General features: G+C 42.2%; 1 protein-coding gene across 2 annotated transcripts in view; it reads left to right on the top strand.

Annotated features, from left to right (window-relative positions):
* RBKS (ribokinase) overlaps positions 1-24,472 on the top strand; it is a 237,104-nt gene that overhangs the window by 208,508 nt on the left and 4,124 nt on the right. The window contains exon 8 of one of the 2 annotated variants that reach the window (XM_006835179.1): positions 8,197-8,948. The exons of the other annotated variant lie outside the window; for it this stretch is intronic. Coding sequence (XP_006835242.1) covers positions 8,197-8,211 — 15 coding nt within the window. The 3' untranslated portion in view covers positions 8,212-8,948. Of the gene's footprint in view, positions 1-8,196; positions 8,949-24,472 lie in introns of those variants that run through there. 2 annotated transcript variants of the gene reach the window in all.

Consider the following 24,472-nt stretch of genomic DNA (forward strand, 5'->3'; position numbering starts at 1 on the left):
GATGGGTCTCTTGTGATACAATAGTGAATAATTGTTATCAGGACTGCTTGTGAGGGTTGGAAATGTAAAGGTAGATGTTTTGTAGCAAGAAGGGGAGTGATTAACTTTTCAGTCTAGGAGTGGATTAACTTTTCAGTTTAGGAGTGGAGGTCCCTGGGACCATCAAGGGAGGAGAACGGGACCCTACCCAGAGAAGCAATGATGCCCAAGATGGAGGCAGAGACAATGACGTGGAGAGATGGAGCAGATGGGGACTTTAGACACAGAGAGGGAGAGGGGCTGTGTGGTGACGACTGGTGCCAGGCTTGTAGTATATATCCTTTGGTTGGTTGATGATGCATGGAGGGGATTATAACCATGGCAATCAAACGATATACAATAGGATGAATGTAAAACTAGTGTTCTCCCATGTAAACTATCATATAAGTCACAATAAAACATTGAAAAAAAAAAAAGTGAAATGGAACGCATAAACATTGATATCTTAGGCATTAGTCAGCTGAAATGGGACTGGTATTGGCCATTTTGAATCTGACAACCACATGCTTTACTATGCCAGGAATGGCAAACTGGAGAGGAATGGTGTTGCATTCATTGTCAAAAATAAAAGAACAGACCCAGATCAGCCATGAGGTACAACGCTATCTGTGCTATGATAATAACCATGCGCCTACAGGAACACCAGTTAATACCATTATTTCTCATTTACATACCAACCAGTGAAGATGAAATAGGAAGAATTCCACCAACTTCTTCTGTCTGAAATTGATCAAACATGCAATCAAACATGCTGTCAAAATGTACTGATCATTAATGGTGATTGGAATGGAAAGTTTGGGAGAAAAGAGGAAGGATCAGTAGTTGGAAAATAAGGCCTTGGTGATAGATATGATGCTAGAGATCACATGGTAGAATTCTGCAAAATTAATGATTTGTTAACTTCAAATACCTTTAGACAGCATAAGAAATGACTTTACACATGGACCTCACCAGATGGAATACATAAAAATCCAATTGACTACATCTGTGAAAAGAGATGATGGAAAAGTTCCATATTATCTGTCAAAACTAGGCCAGGGACAGATTGTAGAACAGACCATCAATTACTTATATGCAAATTCAAAATGAAGTTGACAAAAATGAAAACAAGTCCATGAGAGCCAAAATATGACCTTGAATATATCCCACCTGAATTTAGAGATCTGAAGTACAGACTTGATACATTAAACACCAAAGACCAAAGACCAGAAGAGTTGTGGGATGACATCAAGAACATCATACAGGAAGAAAGCAAAACATCATTAAGAAGACAAGAAAGAAGGAAAAAGTCAAAATGGATGTAACAAGAGACACGGAAACTTGCTTTCCAGCATAGAGATGCTAAAGCAAATGGAAGAAATGAGGAGGTACAAGAGCTGAACAGAAAATTACAAAGGTCATCTCGAGAAGATAAAGTCAAATATTACAGCAAAAAGATCTGGAGTCAGAAAACCAAAAAGGAAAAACACGGTCAGCATTTCTCAAGCTGGGGAAACTGAAGAAAAAATTCAAGCGTCGACTTTCGTTATTGAAGGATTCTCTGGGCAAATTACTGAATGATGCAGAAAGCATCAAGAGAAAAATGGAAGGAATACACAGAGTCCCTGTACCAAAAGGAAATGGTTAATATTCAACCATTTCAAGAGGTAGCATATGATCAAGAGCCAATGATACTGAAGGAAGAAGTCCAAGGTTCATTGAAGGAATTGACAAAAAACAAGCCACCAGGAACTGATGGAATAAACATTGAAATATTTTAAGAAAGTAGGGCAGCACAGGAAGCACTCACTCATCTCTGCCAAGAAATTTGAAAGACTGATTGGAAGAGATCCGTATTTGTGCCCATTCCAAAGAGAGGTAACCCAACGGAATGCAGAAATCATCAGACAATATCTTTGATATCCCATGTGAGTCAAGTTTTACTAAAGGTATTACAGAAATGGCTGCAAGCATACATTGACAGAGAACTTCCAGAGGTTCAAGCCTGATTCAGAAGAGGCCGTAGAACGAGGGATATCATTGCTGATGTCTGATGGATCTTGGCTGAAAGCAGAGAACATCATCAGAAAGATGTTTACCTGTGCTTTATTGACTACGCAAAGGCTTTCAATTGTGTGGATCATGACAAGCTATAGACAACATTGCAAAGTATGAGTGCTCCGGAACACTTAATTGTGCTCATGAGGAATCTGTACATGAACCAAGAGGCAGTTCTTCGAACAGAACATGGCAACACTGAATGGTTTAAAATTAAGGAAGGTGTGTGACAAGGTTGTATTCTTTCACCATACTTATTCAACTTGTATACTGAGCAGATAATCTGAGAAGCTAGGTTATATGAAGAAAAACAAGGCATCAGGATTGGATGAAGACTCATTACCAACCTGCGATATGCAAATGATACAATCTTGCTTGCTGAAAGTGAAGAAGACTTCAAATATTTACTGATGAAGATCAAAAAGCACAGACTTCGATATGGATTACATCTCAATGTCAAGAAAACAAAAATCCTCACCACTGGACCAATAAACAACATTCTTATCAATGGAGAAAAGATTGAAGTTGTCAAGGACTTCATTTTTGTTGAATCAACTATCAACACTCATGGAAGCAGCATCAAGAAATCAAACGATGTATTGCATTAGACAAGTCTGCTGCACAAGAAAGACCTTTTTCAAGTGTTGAAAACCAAGGTTGTTAGCTTGAGGACTAATGTGCGCCTGACCCAAGCCATGGTATTAACAATTTCCTCATATGCATACGAAAGCTGCATAGTGAATAAGGAAGATCGTAGAAGAATAGATGCTTTTGAGTTATGGTGTTAGAGTAGAATATTGATAGTGCCATGGGCTGCCAAAAGAGCCACAGATCTGTATTGGAAAAAGTGCAGCCAGAGTGCTCCTTGGAGGCCAGGATGGCCAGACCTCGTCTCTCATACTTCGAACATATTGTCAGGAGGACCAGTCACTAGAGAAGAATATCATGTTTGATTAGGTGGAGGATCAGAGAAAATGAAGAAGATACCCAGCGAGATGGATTGGCCAAGTGGCAGCATCAATGGGCTCAAACATGGGAACAATTGCAAGGTTGGCCCAGGATTGGGCAGTGTTTCGTTCTGCTATGCATAGGGTCGCTATGAGTCGGTACCGACTCGATGGCACCTAACAACATCTATGTAAAAGTATATGTGTTTTGTGGTTACATTAACTTTGTGTGTGTACTTTGTGTTCTCTACACTGCTGACATGTGTGCTCTCTGCACATACCATGTTATGTTGTGTGTGACTAGATTTTCCTACAGAAGGACAGAATTTAAAGGGGCAGCTAGTCACTCTTGTTTTTCCTACTTCCATTCTTTTAAAAAAATACATAGAAGTGCTCTGTATTACTGTTTTAAATTCTGAAAAGGCAGTATTATTTGGAGGCTGAGGGAGCCCAGAGATTAGGTGAAATTACACTTTCCTTGAGAGAATCTCTCAACACTTGAAGTTTCACATCCCTTTCTTTCCTTGGTCAAAACAAAATGGGGAAAGAAAGATCATTATATTTGCTACATGACTTCCCCATGACCTTTTTCTACTTAGAGCTTTTCCTCATTTCTTTAATGGTATGCTTTCATGTGCAGGGTTCTAATTGTTTAGATTCACTCACAACTTAATCTAATGTGCACTAAATACTTAACATTAACCACAGAGAATCAGATTTCGCTTCTTTACTTCTATTTTTTCCATCTTCATTTTTTTTTACAAATTGTAATATATTTAAATTATACAGAAAATATAATGAACACCCATAGATCTACTACAGAGCTTTGTTAATTCTTAATATTTTGCTATTTTTGTCTGATTGTTTAAGAAATCAAACATTACAATTCAGTATAGCCTCTTTCTTAAGATCTTACTGGTATAAAAAATTCAGCCTAATATTATTCTGAGCTTAGCTTTTAGGAATATATTTAACAGTATTATTTTGTAAAACCTTCTCTTGATCTGTATTATTTTGTAGTTTCAAGGAGTCCAGATCTCTGTTCTTCCTGAATCTGAATATTCATGTTCTTCATAAGTTCATGAAAATTCTCAACCATTTTCTCTTTTAGTATTGCTTTTCCCTATTTTCTCTACTAGCCTCTGAAACTCTTATGAAAGTTATATTGTTAAGAGCGATAGAGCCGGTGTTTATTCCTATTGATACCATGTAACAGTAGAACTGCCCCAAGGGTTTGCTGGCTGGTAATATAGTGGTTACTAATCGGGCTGCTAACCTCAAGGTTGGCAGTTCAAAACTACCAGCCACTCCGCGGGAGAAAGGTGAGGGTTTCTGCTCCTGTAAAGATTTATAGCCTCAGAAACCCTGTGCAGGGTCACTATGACTCCACAGTACTTAACCAACAACAATCTTTACGGCAGCAGAGTGCCTATCTTCTCCCCAAGAGTTGCTGGGTAGGTTCAGTCTGACTACTTGTCTGTTATAGTTGAGCACTGACCCATTTGTGCCATCAGGGCTCCTTAGAGCTTAGACCTTCTCTTTCCATGTCTTTTAAACTGAATTTCTGTCTTCCATCTGTTATATTCTAGATATGTTTCGCATAGCTTAACATGTTGCCATATAGTCTACTGTCGTTAGCGACCTTATAGGACGAAGTAGAACGACTCCATGGTGTTTCTGAGGCTATCATCTTTACGGAAGTAGCTTGCCTCATCTTTCTCCCCAGAGGAACTGATGGGTTTAAACCACTAACCCTATAGTTAGCAGCCCAGCACTAAACCCACATCACCAGGGCTCATTATTCTCATATTAACCATGTCTAATTTGTGTAACCCAGTTTAAGTTTAATAACCGTAATTTTTCGCCTCTCAAAATTCCATTTGGTCCTTTTTCAAACCTGCCTGTTCTTTGTGTGTATCATGTCTTTTTCGTATTTTCTTTTGTCTTTAATCATTTAAAAAGTTTTTATAGTTTTTCGATGACCCTGTTTATTTCTGCTTACCTGGACTGTTGGCACATGTTTTGTAATAAAGGACCATCTTCAGTGGGACTTTATCTGTGGGAACCCCTTCTTATCTATGATCCAGATGTTTCTAACCAGAGAAATTTACCTTTGCTTCTGGCCTGCTACCCTAGGAATATCCATAACTGGAGAGTAATTTTAATTTTCTGGCTTAGAGGTTTCTGAATCACGTGAATAATATGACTCACAATACCTAAACCTGCACTAAAGACAGGATCAGGATGACACATTCTTAGTGGAGACAGAATTTCTCACTTTCCTGAGTTTTATGCTTAATTTCTCTAGCCATCCCTGCATGAATCTTAGTTCCAGCACTCTGCTTTGCTTGAAAACCATTTTTTGTCCAAACATGAACATTAAAACCTACGCCCCAAAATTACCAAGAGTGGGGACCTGTCAGCTGTATTTTTTACATTTTCCACTCTATAGTTTCTAGTCCCCTCTTTTCTTTTGGCATCTAAAAAATCCTTCCCTATTTTTAAAAACATATTTGTAATATGTTTTTACATCTTACATATATGGAGCCTATAAGACTTTGAAATTGTTCCACAGTCCCCCTTTTGATTCACCTATAGTTTGTAGAAATTACACAGGAGCTTTCCTACACCATTTTCAGATGATTATGTATGTAATAATTAATCATCTGTAATATGTAAAAATTCTGGTTATTTTGTGAAAGGAGTTTTTTGAGGCCTTTAGTCTACTGTGTTTCTAGACTGCCTCTACCATCCACTGCTGTTGGATTGATTCCAATTCACAGCAATTTTACAGAACAAAGGAGAACTACTCTGTAGGGTTTCCAAGACTACATCTTTATAGGAGCAGTCTCATCTTTTTCCTGTGGAGTGGCTGGTGGGTTTGAACTGCTGACCTTGTGGTTAGCAGCCCAGTGCTTAACCTCATTGCTAGGAAGAGGAGCCAAGATATCTTCTTCACAGAGATCACAGTCAAGATCCTCACACTGCCCATCACCTTATTCTCAAAGCATCCTTGGGATTCTAAATTAATTAACAAAAGTATCCTTCAGAGTTAACCACAGTCCTTAAGCAACAAAAAGACCCCTGTGGTAAATTACAGCTAAGTGGAGTCGAGAGCAATCCACCAGCTGATCCTTTATTCCACACACTTTGTTCAGATATCCTGCACGCTAGCAGTGGGCTGAGAACTAGAAATTATTGTTAAGTTCAGTCGAGTCGGTTTCAACTCATAGGAACCCTCCCTGTATAAGGTTTCTGAAGAGCAGCTGATGGATTTGAACTGCTAACTTTGCAGTTAGCAGTCTAGTGCTTATTCTGTGTACTGGTATAAGACAGTCCCTGATTACAGAAGAGGAAGCAAATGGTGGGTAGATGAGGCACTAAAACGCCACTGAAGAGCTTACTGAGGTATCATAGATTGAATTGTGTCATCCCAAAACGTTGTCAACTTGGCTGAGTCATGATTCTCAGTGGGGTGGCAGTTATGTGATGTGGTCTGATAAACCAATTAAGAGGGTTAAGGGTGGGCTTCAGTACCCCTTGGAATCCTAGTGTGGCACTGTAGGATAAGCACTGGACTGCTAACCACAAGGTTCGTGGTTCAAATTCACTAGCCATTCCTCAGGACTATAGTGTCAGGACAAGGTCAATAGGCATTAACAGTCTCCCAAAACAATGTTCTACACTCTGCTTTGACGAATAGCGAAGCTCTTGAGTTAACCATCTAAGGTGCAACTTTCCATGCGTGGGAGAAAAAGGTGATTAAAATTGAAGACACCTGGAATCAATTAATCAAATGGACTAATGGAACACATGAACATCAGTCTCCACACTGAGACCAGAAGAACCAGATAATGCCCAGCTACCACTACCTAGTGCTCTAAAAGGAGCACATTAGAAGGTCCTGAATAGAATGGGAGAAAATGTCCCTCTTGAAGTCTGGAATAGAATTCACCCTTGTTGTCCAGTTTTCCACCAAACTGTAGATGAGTATATAGAGGGAACAATAACACTACCAAGTTATGTCCTCCATGAAATGGTCAACCATTCAAGATCAAAAAGGCCACATTTGCCTAAGGACAAAGATCAAAAGGGTTGGAAAGGAGGGTGAAATGGAAATAAGAACCACAGTGAGGAAGCAGAATAACAGTTGTTACATGGAAGGGACTGTCATCATTCAGACAAAGTATATGATTTATTGAACATAAAAACTGTTGATCTGCTCTGTAAACCGTCATTCAATTCACAATAAAGTTACAAAAATAATTAAGGGGGGTGACGGAGGACTTACTACCTGATCAAAACAGATCATTCTGTTCTTAGCATTTTTTTTTTTCTAGCTCCATCTCATCTAGTACTAAGCCCTCCACCCATGAAAAACAGTCCATTTCATCACTAATAATCTGGAATGGTGTAGGAAGGCTCATGTAATTTCTACAAATTACAGGTGAATCAAAAGGGGGACTTTGAAAGAATTTCAAAGTCTCATAGACTCCAGACTTTCTGGAATCATGGAGGGTTGATGAACTCCAGAAACTATTGGATCAAAGTTAGAATAGTTAACTGAAAAGATTGACTAGAACCTTAGCAAGCAGCCAGTGTTTGTTAATGGGGAGTAACAGCTCAGAAAAGGAGAACAAGAATGAATATGATCCATGGTTATCAATGGCACTGAATTGGACATGTGGAAGCTATTGAATTGGTGTACTTTTTTCTGTGTATATTCTCTACAAAAACAAAATTGTAAATATAAAAAAGGAATGAACTTTCTATACAAACACACACACACCTCAGATGTTTTCTACATGCTCTTCCATTGGGCATGCCTACCTGCCTTCTACCTCTATTTGGGGAGAATCACTCATCTATGTAACAGAAACATTTGGAGCCGAAACCTCTCCTTCACTTAAAGTACCATAATGCTAGTTCAGAATGTTTCACCCCACCACCTGTGCCTTAGACACTAGCTTACTCTTAATAGAAACATAGCTTTCCTGTAGCTTTACACCCAGCCCCTGAAGTGACAGATGAGCCAGTATGTGATAAAGTTGGGTTGTGCAGGCAAATGTACCAGGCATCCCAGCCAAGGCATAGCTTGTTGTGAATTATCCACACTAGCTTTCAGCACAGTGAGATTCACAGAACAATTGCTCAGTTTCGTTCATTTCCACAGTGTAGACCTGCCTAGCTCGAGACCCAAGAGTGAAGCAGCAACTGTAAGGAAGCAGGAACATTATAAATAACTCAAGAGAACCCTTTTATAACAGCAACTGCCTGCTGATTTTGTGGCCTAACAGCTCAAGCAAAAAGGATATAAATACAATATTGTGCAATGACTAATTACTCAGAATTTTGTGCATCAGCAGAAGTGCAACCTGTGGTTGGTGCTAATATTATCAAATGCCTTTGCTATTTAATAATCTGGTAGCTGTACATTATTTAGCATGCAATTTTCATGGAGAACAATGATTTTATTTCAAGTACCTCTCACTGAAATAAAAAGGCAGCTGTTAGAAGATCAACATTTGGCAGAACACGTTTTAGTGGAATCTTTTGTAAGATACCAAATCATATTGGATTAACCGTTTTCTGTCTAGGATCGTGGAGTCACAAAGAAAGCTCACTCACCACAGAGGGCAAAGCCAGTCTCTAGACGCCAATGAATCACTAACAGCCCTATTAGTTTTTAAGTGCCATTTACTCAGCAATATATAAAGTTATTTATCTACAAAGCTTCCATTTAATATTGCCTGAACAATGGGCCTTTTTAATCACTTAAGCTCACACTCAGGATTCCACATCTCTTTCATTAATATAAAATTCTTTAAATCATAGAATTTATCCACCACAGACATTTTGGTCAGAATGGGATTTTTAACCAGTCGTAAGTCTCCACAGGCCATTCTTCTCTGGGCTTGCCAGACAGAAGGGCAGTGAAAGCTGTGGTTCAGAGAGGCGCCTGCGGAGGTTGAGGGAGGGTCACAGGCCAGCCCTGCCTCTGAACCTTAAGAGGCAATAGAGCAACAGCTGGGCTCCTTCTGGCTCCATAGCCCACCCACTCCCACCCACTCCCAGGTGGCCAGAGCAGTTCCGAATCCCAAATTGACTAACATGTTCTTCAAGCTGGATAACCACCAGTCAAAGTAGGGGTGTATCCACGAATAAACGACAACATTACATGGCTGCTGGATACAACAGTTTCAGCAAAAGAACACTGTGGCAGAGCTGCTTTGATGTGGCCATATTGATTCACATTAATTTGTAGTAATTAGTTCGAAACTACCAGCAGTTCCACAGGAGAAAGATAAAGCTTTCTGCTCCCATAAAGATTCACAGCCTCAGAAACCCTGTACAAGGTTGCTACGGGTCAGAACCAACTCCACGGCATACCACCACACTACCAAATTATAAACAAATTTATTTTTCTTCTGAAATTATCAAACTATGTAGAAAACAAACAGCTTCACCTTATCACTAATTCCCCCTCCTAGAGTAGAGATGAGTCAAGATTAAAAATAGAGGGAAGATTACAAAATGGCTGATAATTACTTATAGGGTGAGGCTCAGGCTGGACTGAGTGTGGAAGGAAGCAGGGAAGGGGAGCAATCAGGGATGTCTGTTGTATACATTCTTTGGTAATAGACAGTGTGTCTGCATTGTTCACATGGTTGTTTTGATCCAAGTGCTGCCTGCCTCAAAGCAGCTTTCTTAAACCTCCCCACTTCTGCGTGAGTGTGACTGTTGAGGCCATGGCCCTTCACAAGCTGAAGCAGAGAGCAGACTTAGAAAGAGTCAGGCCCCAGAGAGAATCTGTCCATATGGACCACTGGCTCAAATTGACAAGAGCCTTTTGTTACCATAATGGAGCCAGATCAGTCCGTGGTGCTACTTTCTGAGGTAGTCAGAGCACTGTACCCATTTGCATTCATAGCTGGACATCAGGACAGCTGTGACACTGTAGTGGGCAAATGTTTTGTTTTTTTTTTCTTTGGTTCAATTTAGGTCAAATTCAAGTGATGCGGTTATTACGATAATCTGTATTTTGACCAAGGATTACTAAATAACTTACAAGACCTGTGGGTGGCTCTAACAGTGAAGTGCTCGATTGAACCAACAGGTTGGCAGTGTGAAGCCACTCCAGAGCTATCTTGGAAGAAAGACCTGGCCGTCACAGCCATGAGACGTCTCTGAAGCACGGTTCGTTTCTGAAACGCATGGTGCTGCTATGAGTCAGAATCAACTGCACAGCAACCAGTACTAAGTGTTTGTGAACCAAATCACTTGCCATCAAGTTGATTCCAACTGACGGTGATCCCATGTGTGCTCCATAGGGTTTTCAAGGAGGTGACCTTTCAGAAGCTGATCACCAGGCCTTTCTTCCAAGGCACCTCTGGGTGGGTTCAAGTCATCAACATTTTGGTTAGTATTCAAGTACTTAATCATTTACACCACCCAAGGTACCAATAAATCATTCTGACAATTCTGGGATGGAGATTGGTAGTTTTTCTTATTCTGTAGCAGCTGAAGTATCATCAAGATACTGAAAATTCAAAGACCAGTGTCGTTTTAATATAGCAACTGCTGGTGTGGCACTGTAGGATAAGCAAAGAACTGCTAACTGCAAGATCTGTGGCTCAAATCCACCAGGCTGCTCCTCAGGAACTCTACAAAGGGTAGCTATTGAGCCGGAAGCAACTCCCCAGCACTTAACAAGAAACAACAGCGTTCTGAGCAGTGAAATGCTGCCCCAGACATAAATTGGCACCATCTTACTTTGATTTTGCATTCAACCCCCCATTGATCGCTGCTGTAATTTATCAAAATGAAAGAAGAATCTAGCCCCGTACAACCTCATTCCAGATGGAAATGCATAATTCAAGAAAACACTGATGTCAAAGAAGAGAAGACACACCAATTTGTGTCAGCATTAGGTGTAAATTAAAGAGAACAAGAAGGGCTTAATGTAATGTAGAGTTGAAAATAAAATTAGAACCAATATTTAGGCAATTTTCCACCTCTTTCTCCCTGCTGTGACACTTAAGAATTCGCTCTCAAGCTTAAGTACCTAATGTAGTCCGTTTTTCTTTTCTGCTAGGATTTTTCTCCATTAAAATATCATTGCATATTTATCTCTGACAAGCAGCCCTGGTGATGCAGCAGATTAAGCATTGGGCTGCTAACCAAAAGGTCGGTGGTCTGAACCCACCAGCTGTTACACAGGAGAGAAATGAGGCTGTCCGCTTCCGTCAAGATTTACAGCCTCTGAAACACTATGAAGCAGTTCTACTCCATCCTGCAGGGTCACTATGGGTAAGAATCCACTTGACAGCAGTGGGTTCTCTCTGACATCAAAATTATTGTTGTTATGTGCCATGGAGTCGGTTGGTTCCAACTCATAGCGACCCTGCACAGGGTTTCCGGGTTTCCGAGGCTGTAAATCTTTATGGGAGCAGAAAGCCTCATCTTTCTCCCGTGGAACAGCTGGTAGTTTTGAACTGCTGACTATAAGATTAGCAGCCCAGTACGTAACCACTATGCTACCAGAGATCCTTCATCAAAATAAGGTCTATCTTTATTCTAAACTCAACAGAAAAGCCAGGCTAGGGAGAGGCACTGATGTGGCACTGTAAGATAAGCACAGGACTAAAAACTTCAGTTTGAACCACAGTGTCAGCAGTCATTCCTTGGAAGCCTTATACGAGTTGCCATGAGTTAGACCCCACTGAACAGCACTTAACAACCACAAGGAAGTCAAAGTTTTCCCCTTATATTCCAGATCCATAGTGTTTGTGGACTAGAAGGAGCCCAGCTATACCAGTCTGATTAGTTCCATTTCTGTAACTAGTTGCCAGTTCCAACATTTTAACAGGGCCCCCGGGTTGTATACATAAGAATCACCTGATAGAAATGTCGATTCTAATTCAATATATCTGAGATGGAAATGCAAGTTTTCAACCCGGGGTTTGAACTGGAATTTGCTGTTAGTTCTCTCTACTGTGGCTGTCACATACAGTTTTTCTTTTTTCTTAAAGCTGGAAAATAAAAGGTTGATAACAAATATCTCACAATGTCCTACTGTACAAGGTGCTCCTATACACTTATGAGAAGTCTTTGGCATATATCCAAAAGTGTGTTCTCTCATTTAAAGTAGTCACTTTGGGAAGCTTCACAATTAGTTCAATCACAGTGCCATTGTTAAGAACCATTTTGATTCTTTATTCAAAAATTCTCAAGAGGCAGTGTTGTTTCCAGTAGCTCGTTATTTTGGCAAATGGTGGGATTCCCTAACTTGATGCCTGCGCGAATTATTTCTTTTTGAAGGCTCAACAAGAGGCTGGTCTTCATGAGATGGAGATTAAAGATATCCCAAATGTCTGACTCTTCAAAAGTGCTATATTGTTGTGTTGTCAAGTTTGAACTGCTGATCCTACAGTGTCACACCAGGACTCCCACTCTGTAATACCTGATAGCAACCACCACTTGTGTCAGCATCACCACCATCACCACACGTCCCAGGATGCCAAAGTTGGCTGCAACGCCTCCCAGGACTCACAGGCTGTCAAGGAAATGACTTACATAGTTGTGGATTCTGGCAAGTCTCAAATCTGCAGTCTGGTGTCAGCCTGGAGGCTCCTCCTCACTTATGCCAAATCAGGCTGTTGACTCACAAGGTGGTGGAAGCTGGTGAGTCAGGTCAGGCCGCTGGCTTGAGTCCCAAAGAGCTGAGGTCACACAGAGGCCAACTTGGTTAATCAAGCAAAGGAGCACATAGCCTGCTCACAGCCCCAAGATGGCTCATTTATACCCCGCAGCACAGCGCCCTTGACCAAACCCCTCGTTACATTTCCAGGTTTTACAATCACAATTAACCCTGTTAACAGTCTCACACCTGAACCAAACAATGCTATCAGCATCATCTCCCACCTTCTCTTGCTGAGACCCATCAGGAAAAAGTTATTGAGTGAAGTTTCGGACTATGATTAGAAGAAACATAGTTAATAAGTCACCGCCCTGCAATCCCCTACCTTAGAATTGATTTTAAATAATTCACTGTTTCTAGAAATAATTTCCTTAAGATAGCAATTCTCAAAGTATGGCCCAGACTGGGAGCTTGTTAAAAATGCAAATCCTGGACCCCTTCCAATTTAATGTATTATCAACTTTGGGGATGGAAGTCAGAAACCTGTGTTTTAACAAATCCCCCAGGTGATTCTGATCCTTCTGATGCATAATCAAGTTTGAAAGTCATTGGCTTAGAAGGTGAAGTTTTGCCTCTGTTGAGAATGCTACAAATTGTGAAGATATTGCAAAAGAAAAGTTTCAAAACTTTTGGAGTACAAGTGTCTGTGACCTCCCTGAACCGTCAACTGAAGCATCTCAACTCTGTCACCTACTAGCCATTTGGCCTTGATCAAGTTCTTACAATTGGTTTCTCATCTGGAAAATGAAAATGGTACCCCACCTATCAGAAGCTCTGGTGGCACAATTTTTAAGTGCTTTGTTGTAAACAAAAGGTCAACTGTTTGAACCCACCATCAGCTTCTTGGGAGAAAGCATGGCAGGTACTTCCCTAAAGACTGTTCTTGTTAAGTGCCATAAAGTCTGTTCTGACTCATGAAGGCCCTGTATAGGGTTTCCAAGGATTGACTGGTGGGTTTGAACCACTGACCTTGTGGCTAACAGTCCAATATGTAACCTACAGTGCCACACCAGTGTGTGGCATAAAGATTACTGTTGTTGTTGTTAAGTGCCATGGATTTGGTACAGGCTCACTGCAACCTTGTATAGGGTTTCCGAAGAGTGGCTGGTAAGTTTGGACCACCAACTTGGTGGTTCAGTGGACCTTTTGGCCCAGAACTTATCCCACAGTGCCACACCAGGACTCCCATAAAGATGACAGTATAGGAAACCTAGGGGACAGTTCTACTTTGTCACACGGAGTCGCTGTGCATCAGAATTGACTCAGCGGCACACAACAATGACCACCCTCCCCATCTCACAGGATGGTAAAACTTAATTTTAATTCCATCTACACCTAACAACATCTAACAACAACAAACATGCTCCACAAATCAGAAATTGCTGTGAAGAAGGTGAAAGTCATGTCACTAATGAGAAGATTCTCATAGTCTGAGATGAAGATCTTAAGATAGTGGTGGTGAGCCGTGGAGTCGGATCTGACTCATAGCCACCCTGTATAGGGTTTCCGAGGCTTTACAGGAGCAGAAAGCCTCATCTTTCTCCCTGGATGGTAGTTTTGAACTGCTGACCTTGAGGTTAGCTGCTCGACTCATAACCACTACACTACCAGAGCTCCTTTCCTTAAGATAGCAGTTCTCAAAGTTAGGCGTCCAGATTGGGAACTTGTTAGAAATGCAAATCCTGGACCAAATGCAAAGATTGGGGAAAGTCCTGTATTTATAATTTCTTTGGCTTGATCCACCGTTTTGTCTGTATGTTGTTGCTGTTTTGTACTGTCGAGTCCATTCCGACTCATAGCGATAGGATTTCCAAGGCTGTAAATGTTCACTGAAGCAGTTTTAGCTTTCTCCCAAGGAGCATCTGGTGGCTTTGAATCACTAATCCTGCAGGTTAACAGCCCAGTGCATAATGCTACTACAACACCAGGGCTCCTTTTTTATCTATGCAGTGACTAACTGGAGTCCTGATGTGGCACTATAGGATAAGTGCTGTTTTGCTAATATTAAAGTTAGCGGTTCAAACCCACCAGCAGCTCCTTGGAAACCCCATTTGGCACACAACAGCAACATATATATCTATATATCTTTATCTCTATCTCTATCTCTGTCTATCTATCTATCTATCTATCTATCTATCTATCTATCTATCTATCTATCTATGGTGGATCAGACTAGAGAGAGTCTTGGTAGTATAGTGGGTTACAAGTTGAACTGCTAACCACTAAGCTAGTAGTTTGAATCCACCAGCAGCTCCTCAGGAGAAAGGTGAGGATTTCTGTCTGCTCTTGCAAAGATGTACAGCCTCGGAAACCCTATGCAATGTTACAGTGAGTTAGAACCGACTCAACTGCACTTAACAACAATGACTGATTAATCACCTTGGTGGATGAGTTTCAGAGTCAGCCGTTCCACCTCATCAATTTATCTGGTGGTGTTATTGTGGTTGTTAACTGCTGTCGAGTTGCTTCTGATTCATTGCAACCCTGTAAAGGGTTTCTGAGTAGTAGCTGCTGAGTTTGAAGTGCTACCCTTGGTTCACAGTCCAGTGCTGACCCTACAGTCCCAGAGAGTGAAAACCATTGGCTGCTCAGTGTCAACATAGGGCTAGAAAAAATTCCCTTTTTGCTGCCCTATGGTGGTGCCTGGGAAGTTTTATGATAATAGGAAGGACAGACTATGTTGTGCAGACACGGAAGCTCTGGTGCACAGAATGTGCACACACTCCATTTCCTTCCGGTGCAAGGGAGACTTGGCCTTCAAATGACTTAACACAACTGAATCATTGCAGAAAGGACCAAGAAGAAAAACCCTCAAGCAAACCGAATCTATAAAAATCGAGTTTTACAAATCAGACAAGTTCCTGTGTCTGTGTTTGAGAAGGATATGGGTGGATTTTTACCTTGCCATTGTCAACTCATGAGTGACTCCATATGACAGAATAAAGCTGCCCCTTAGGTTTCCTAGGCTGTGATCTTCATAGAAGCAGATCACCAGATCATTCTCCCATGGAGTCACTGAGTGGGTTTGAACCTCCATCCAAAGGTTAGCAGTTGAGCGCTTAACCTTTGTGCCACCAGGGCACCTTTAATTTTTATCTTAGAGGTTAGCTTTTAGGAAGGATTTGGCCATCAGAATTCATAAACAGCAAGCTCCTGGTACATTTACAATTTAATTTAAAATGTGTACTGACTGCTCAGTGAACACATCTGGGCAAAAAAGAAACTGAACCTGTTGTCTCAGCGCTGACTGGGAATGCAGTTTTAGTGAGTAACATGGAACGGTTCCCACTAGGCCAAGATCAGCTTCACTTTGCACACTAAGTACCAACTGAAATCAAGAGATTGGGTAATAAACTATTGATTTATTGTAGAATGATGACGGTTGTGTGCAGTGGAGTCGACTCTGACTCATAGCAACCCCCTGTATGTGTTTTCCGATGATGTCAATCTTTATAGGAACAGAAAGCTTCATCTTTCTCTAGTGGAGCAGCTGGTAGATTCAAACTGCTGACCTTGGGGTTAGCAGCCCAGCTCATAACCCACTATTCTATCAGAGCTCCTTAATTGTAGAGTAAGAATAGTAAATAATAGTACTCCAGGTGTGTGCCTATTTAACATATGTGTAGACAGAAAGGATTCTTGGTATGGCACTTAGGATACACACTGGACCGCAAGGTCAGTTTGAACTGCAAGGTCAGTGGTTCAAACTAATCAGTCACTCCTTGGAAACCCTTATACAGGATCTCTGTGAGTAGGAACCGAATTGACGGCTCTTAACATCAACAGGAGCTCTGGTAGCATAGTGGTTATGAACCGGACTGCGAGCCTTAAGGTCAGCAGTTCAAAACTACCAGAGGTTCTGCGGGAGAAAGATGAGGCTTTCTGCTCCTGTGAAGATTTACAGCCTCAGAAACCCTGTACAGGGTCGCTATGGGTCGGAACCGACTCGACAGCACTTAACAACAACAACATCAACAGAAAGTTGTTTAGTTGTCAAGGCCTGGAAGTGCTGGGAGGACTGGGGAGTGACAGTCATACATTGGAAGGTTCTCAAACACCAGAAAATTAAACCCACTGCCATTGAGTCCATTCCAACTGACAGCCACCCCAGAGGACAAAATAGAACAGGCCCATAGGCTTTCTAATATTCAATCTTCAGGGAACAGACTGCCTCACGTTTCTCCTGAAGAGAACTACCAGCATTTTGTTTAGCACCAAGATTCTCCTTGAAGGTTTCTTGGAGTGTGTGTGTGTGTGTGTGTGTGTATACAAAAATAATATAGAATGAGATTGTGGTGATGGTTGTACACTTTGCATGGAATGAATTGAATTGTACACTTTAAATGGATGTATTTATGAGACTTGAGTACTTCAGTGAAACTGTTGAAACATACACACAGACAACTAGTAGATCGCAGAACCTGTGGGGAAAATATGGCTACTTAACAGACACAAATGAAAATAATACCAAAACTCTACTGCTTACACGTGTTTAGTGTGATGCTGTAGGATACGCACGGGACTGCTAACCGCAGGTTGGCAGTTCAAACCCACCAGTCACTCCTCAGAAAACCTATACAGAGTCACTATGAGTTGGAAGCCACTCAACAACACTTAACAAGCGATCATTTGAGATATCTTATAAGTCCCCCAAATATTTGCTCTTTCTTTTAGTCACACTGTGAACTATAGGATAAACACTCCACCTCAAGGTCGGTGTCTCAAACCCACCAGCCACTCTGTGGAAACCCTATGCAGGATCGCTATGAGTTGAAACTGTCCCGACAGCACTTAACAACAACAACTTCTCAAATCTCAAATTGAACTTTAAATATAATAAATTAAACTGGCTAATTCTAGAAGCCAAAATCTTGGGCATTTATGACATATTGATTTTCCATGGCTCCTCCAGATATATTTATAGTAAGAATCAGCAGCACTTACACAATCGCGGTAAGAGAAGTAGATCCTCGTGGTCTATTATGATGCTCATAGACTTGACCTAGTTAGGGAAGGTCAGGGTCTGGGAGAGGATGTGAGTTCTTCCTTATGATGTCAGTATGCACTGATAAGATAGAACGATTCCTATTTGAGCGCTGCAGATTGGGGTCTTGTGTAAGCAATGTAGTATCTCATGGTTTGTTTTCCAAGCAGACCACTCACTCAGTAGTATCTGCATGGGAGAGAACCTTTACACTTTTTTGCCTTGGGATATAGGCCAGGCCACTAATCTTGTTAACTTCCTTACTCCAGAGCTGAGGCTTGCCAGGGACTCACTGATAGCCATGGAGACTGTATAGTGTTGTTGTTAAGTGCTGTCAAGTCAGTCCCAGCTCAAAGCAACCCCCTATAGGGTTTCCAATGAGTAACTGGTGGGTTTGAACTTGACCTGTGATTACCAGCCAAGTGCTTATCCTATAGTGCCACACCAGTGTAAACATGAGAGAAATTGACTGGGAGATGTAGGAATTCCTGGCTCTGTGGAAAGACAGCAGGGAACTACCAACGTCTGCCTTGCTCTTTAGAGACTGCTGGGCTTCTTAACATATCAGCAGGCCCAGAAGACTCTTTGGGACAAGAGGGATTAGAGAGGTTCAGTGTTTCTGAACCTTAGTTTTCCTCATCACCCTCCTCCCTCCATGAAATTTTAGTACCATAGATACACTGTTCTTCTGTTTATGTACTGTGGCCCTATGAAGAGCCACAACGCCCACTCACACACACACTTAAAAAAATTTTTTTTTTACCCCAAGAACAAATTTACATCTCCATGACACAGTTATCAATTGAAAATGCATGCCCTGGCTGGGAAGAAGTCTAGGCAGAGCCTTTTTGCTCACTCTGAGTGGGTGGTGAGGTGGTCACTGGTAGAAGGTGAATCAGGTGGACCGATGTCCATCATGAGTCAGATTAGGCCCCGACATCAGGTGCCAGCACCACTAAAAGAATGTCCCCACATCTCACTGCCCTTCTCTGAGCTCTTCCACACCTCCTCTCCCTGAACTGCCAGCCATGGCCACTGCTGGCTCATCCTATGAAAACCCAGGATTCCCTCAAAGCCATGTTAACCTCCTCCCCTCACCAGGCTGCCCACCACAGTCCCAGGCCTCTCCCCAGAAGCCTTTCAAGGTTCTTTCTCAGCTCCTTTTCCTACCTGAAAGCAAGAGATTTGTCAGATTCTCTCAGTCTTACGCTAACTAAAGTGACCTTTACACTTTTCACTTTACATTTCTTTCATCTCCTTCTCATAGCCTCTTAAAAAACCTTACATGAGGAGGATCCAAATAATTTGTGGGAAAATGGAATAAAAATTTAATGGAATTTTTCCACAAACTTCTTCAAGCCCCCTCAAAGATTATCTCCCTTGCCCCCAGAAAAGAAAGGATTTCAGCATCCTCAGCACATACAAGGGGACTTCAAAAAGTTTGTGCAAATATTCCACTATCCTTTCATTCTATTTCTTGCCACAGAGTTTTTGAAGCCCCTTTGTAAAGATGACCATGCTACAACTCTGTGGAACTAGGCCTCCCTCCATCAGGGCTACAAGGACACTGCGGCTTCTATCTGCCCCTGGTTTGGGAGTATGTTCCTGGTGACTCTCATCCTCCTGTTCTCAGATGGGAATATAAAGTCAGCTTAAACCCCTTGCCCTTGGATCAATAGTCATGACTGTCATTGTTTCTTAGAACCTTTGTCTGTCCCCTTCTCACCTCGGTATTGAACTTCACTTCCAAAAGTATAAGCAAAGAAAGGGGCCTCTCAGATAAGACCATTTAGCTCTGCTCACCTTTGTTGAGACACCTCCTCTATGCCAGGCACTGTTCTAGCCCCTTTCACACACATTATCTAATTCAATATTTACTATAGCCCTAGGAGATAGGTTCCAGTTTTTTACAGATAAATAAACATACACAGAGAGATTAAGTAGCCTGCCAGAGGTCACACAGCTAGCAAATGGTGAACTTAGGACTCCTGCAAACAGGAACCAGGCAGAAACCCCATTCTTATTAGACTTTGGAAGCAAGAGCAAAGCAGGACTGGCCACCAGGCTAGCCCAAGGGTATCATCTCAGCAGTTGGAACAGCCCTCCTTCAGCCCACCTGCCCAGATGTGTGGACAGCAAGCCGGAGTGTGAGCAGCAGGGCTGGAATCTACGAGCCTGGAGGTGGGAGGTAGACTGGCAACCTGGCAGGTTTACATCAGTTCTCTCTCTCTGTTCTCCACCCTATGCAACAGTCTTTCTTCAGAAGAAATGGTGCATTGACATGTGATTTAGTCATGTTTCAGCCCGTTTGCCTTTTCCCTAGACTCCAAAACCACAAGGCTGGCTGAGGAATTTAGGCCCACAGTGTAGGCTTTGAATACTTTGTGTAGGGAGAGGTTTTGTAAAGAAAGGAAAGTGGTATCTACTTGTCAGATGGAATGCATGAAGACATCAAAGAGGAATGCAAGGGCTTTAACTGTTGGGGTCCCTCCACAGTCTGGGCCATGAGTCATCTGCGTGGGTACAGATTCCTAACAAATGAGCCTCGGTGATGACATCAGTCTTACAAGATCATCTGTGAACTATTGTAACCGCCTGGCAAGTCCTTACCTTGGAGATTTTCATCACATGGATTTTAATTTTTGCCCAACAACACTTAATATCCATCATTCTTTCCATTTCATCCACTTTTCTAATCACTGGAATTTGGCAAACCAAGTCAGTCTCAGTACCATCCTACCTACAGGGCCTTCTTGGGACAAAGTGTGTTTCTCACCTGATCACTCAACCACTCATCCCTCTGACAACCCTTGATTTCGTCAGCACTTTTTTCACCTAGAAGCTGGGCATTGCACTATGTCTTGAGAAATGCAGTTGATTAAAACAGCCTTCCCACCACCAAGGAGGAGGGCAGAGGCATCTAGGAGGGTGCCTAACCCAGACTGATGGGATCAGGGATGGTTTCCTAAAGGAAGCCTAGCACAGTGCCTAGGACATATGAAGGGTCTTCAAAAGTTTCTGGAAACATTCTCTTATATTTTAATTCCATTTTTTTCATGGACTTTTAGAAACCCCCCCCCCTTGTATACCTATTCCTCATATACCAATTCTCTCATTCAGCATTTCATATTTACAACAATAGTAAAAAGTCTACTATTTTCCACATTAACAACATACATCTGGCAGTAAGGGACATCGAGGTACAAGGCAAGAGTAATGGTGACTATGAAGGTTACGGTTATGTGTCAGTGTGACTGGGCCGCGATTCTCAGTGGCTTGGCAGTTCTGTAGAGGTGTAATTGGGCAGTTAAGTAATGATGGAGTCCTCTTTCATTTTGCGATCTGATGTAGCCATCCTCTGCTTTCTCGGAATGCTGATTTTCACATAACAACCTGGTCTTTGGAATCTAACAATGCCAATAAGTGAGAAGTGGATGTAGCTGATGTTGGTGTTGTCAGCTGCTATTGAGAGTCAGCCCTGGGTCATGAAACTCCATGCACAGCAGAATTAAACACTGCCCAGTTCTACGTCGTCCCACGATTGCTTACAGATCAGATTATTGCGATCCACAGGGTTTTCATTGATTGATTTTTGAAAGTAGATTGCCGGGGCTTTCTTCCTACTATGTCTTACTCTGAAAGCTCCACCGAAACCTGTTCAGCCTCCACTCACATTGGGTGGTAGCTGCCCATGAGGTGTATTAGCTGGGAATTGAACCTGAGTCTCCCACATGGAAGGTAGTGGTGGTGGTGGTGTTAGGTACCACTGAGTCAGTTCTGACTCATAACAATCCCATACACAACAGAATGAAATGCGGCCACGTTCTGTGCCTTCCTTGCTATGTTTGAGCCTGTTGTTGCAGTCTGTCAGTCCATCTCATTGAGGGGCTTCTTTTTCACTGACCCTCTACTTTACCAAGCAGGATGTCCTTCCCCATTTAATATGTAATGACTAGGAAAAATAGAGAGTCTGCAAAAAAGAAGGGGACCCTCAGTGAGAAGGATTGATACAGTGGCTGCAAGAGTGTGCTCAAACCTAGCAAGGACTGTGAGAATGGCGCTGGACTGGGCAGCATTTCATGCAGTTGCTGTGAGTTGGAACCAACTCAACAGCACCTAACAAGTTAATATAATACCTGGATTAAGTCTTCAAAAATGAGTTAGGAGTTAGTTTAAGAAAGAGCCCAAGCCCAGGTGTCTCCATAAACAAAGACCCAGAATTCCGTAGGTGAGTAGAGATAAGTAAGGGATGAAACCAGAAAGTTGGGTTGTTGTTGTTATGTGCCGCTGAGTTGGTTCCAACTCATAGCAATGCTGTATAGGGTTTCCAAGGAACTGCTGGTGGGTTTGAACTACCAAACTTGGGGTTTGCAGTCCAGTACTGATCCTACAGCGCCACGCCAAGAGTCCATATACCATGTTAAAGAGCTAAAATGTTATCCTAAGAATAATGAGAAACTTTCAGAGGACTTTAGGATGGAAGTGATGTGGCCAGATTCACAGCAATATAAAGGGTGGATTGGAAGGAACCAGACTAGAGACAGGGAAACAAGTTAGGAATTAATGTGGTCATTTACAGGCGATGGTGTGGCACTGTAGGATCAGCAGTGGTCTGCAAACCGCAGATCAGCAGTTTAAACCCACAGCCACTCCTCAGAAACCTGGTACAGGGTCTCTATGAGTCGGAACCGACTCGACGGCACTTTAACAACAGCAACAGGTGATGTGAGCATGAAGTGGAACCGTGAGAGGAGGGGTGAGGTAGAGAGGATAACTTTGAGAAATACTGGAGATTTAAACTTGGCAACTGATGATTCACCAGGTATCTGGGAGGGAGATGTATCTGGAATACATCTGGGATGTATTCACCAGGTCTGGGAGGGAGATGTATCTGGGATACATCTGGGATGATTCACCAGGTGTCTGGGAGGGAGAAGACCTCCTGAGTTTTCAGTGAGGAGGTGCCTCACATTGGAACTGAAGATAAGAAATCCATACCCAGCAGAGTTGTGTGTTCAGTGAGGACTTGCTGATTTGTGTCACCTGGAAAAAACATACCAGCTGAGCAGGCACACAGGTAGTTCAATAAATGAATCAAAAAAATGTAGGAGAGATTGGAGTGAAGATAGTGGTTTAGGGCTTACTGTAGCAGTTGAAATGCTAACAGTCAGTGAGAGACCCAGGAAATTATCGGGAATGAGGAGTAGACCACTAGGACAAACCAAGAACCATGAACCAAGGGTGGATTCAGAAAAAGAAAGAGGCACCCATGATAGAGACAAAGAGGGGTCAGAGAAGGGACCTGAGATAATCCCTTACTGCTCTGTTCTCCTGTCCCATTTAAACCTTCCAACTGAGCACTCTACTGTCCTGTTCCTGGCAAATAAGCTCCCTACAGTCTAACTCCCCATATAGCTTCTCAAACAAAGGCTGCTCCTGATCCCAAAGCCAATTCACTGTGGCTCCAATCACCCCTCCCTCAACCCTCCCGTAAAGATTCCTGTCTTTGAGGTTAGAATTTCTAGAAAAATTACATTAACTTCTCATTCCATTTTTCCATGGACTTTTGAAAAAGCCCCCTTTTAAACCTTCTCCTCACTTATCAACGCTCTGATTCTCCAGCATTTCACATTTATGACAGTAGTGAAAAGTCTACTGTCTGTTTTCTGCATTAACGACAATTCAGTCATCAGTGATTAGCCTCTTGGCTTCCTTGCTTGATCGTTTCGTTTCTGTGACTTTGGCATCTTTATCATCATTTTCCTTCCCAAAGGAGCTCTGGTAGCATAGTGGGTACGAATCGGGCTGCGAACCTTAAGGTCAGCGGTTCGAAACTTCCAGCTGCTCCGCGGGAGAAAGATGAGGCTTTCTACTCCCGTAAAGATTTACACCCTCAGAAACTCTGTACAGGGTCACTATGGGTCAGAACCGACTCAACGGCACTTAACAACAACAACAAGCCCAATACTACCTTTCTATCGATTGGCTTCAATATCATTCCCAGATATCCTCAACTCCTGTGACTGTCATCTCTCCTTCACCTCAGGATACTGCAAGTATCTGAACTTCTTCTGTATCATACACCTCACACCACTCTGGCCACAACCGGCTCTCACCCCTTCACCTGCCCCGTGCTTTCCTTAGCTGCCTCCATTTTCTCCTGGGCTATTGATCCTCCTCCTGACTTCACTTCCTCTCTTACCCAGACTACACTCACTGGTTGTTCATCCGAAGTATATTTTCCTGAAACTTTTGAGGCTTTTTTCCCACTTCTGCCTGGGACTGTAGTCCATATTGTCTTCTCTGTTTCTGCCCCAGGCACCCAAAGGAAACTGCAACCTCACCAGAGGCACATCAATAAGATATTCATGGTGTCTCCTTTCCCGTCCTTGTCATTCTTCATCACTGCAGAAAACATGAAGTGAAAACTTTGAGCAATAGCCCAAGCCCTCTCTCTTCCACAGATGGTCTCTCCACCTTCTCTTTGGTTCCATTCCCACACAGATGTGGTCTCTACTCTATCTTTTAAAAAATAAATAAATAAAACCTGGGGCAAGTGACTTAACTTCCTAGAATCCCAGTTTCCTCTGCTTTAAAATAAGGACCACCCAAGGCTGCTGTTTTTGGTGTTTTTGCTGCTTTGGTACTTTGGTCAAATTGGAAGAAGGTTCTTCTGTAGATAGGCACACCTGTGTGTGGTGAACGACATACAGCCTGCAGGCCCATGCACCCTCGGTACCTCGTGCAGTGCCAACTTGCATAACA

The sequence above is a fragment of the Chrysochloris asiatica genome, unplaced genomic scaffold (genome assembly GCF_000296735.1).
Source record: "Chrysochloris asiatica unplaced genomic scaffold, ChrAsi1.0 scaffold00016, whole genome shotgun sequence".
NCBI classification, from domain to species: domain Eukaryota; kingdom Metazoa; phylum Chordata; class Mammalia; order Afrosoricida; family Chrysochloridae; genus Chrysochloris; species Chrysochloris asiatica.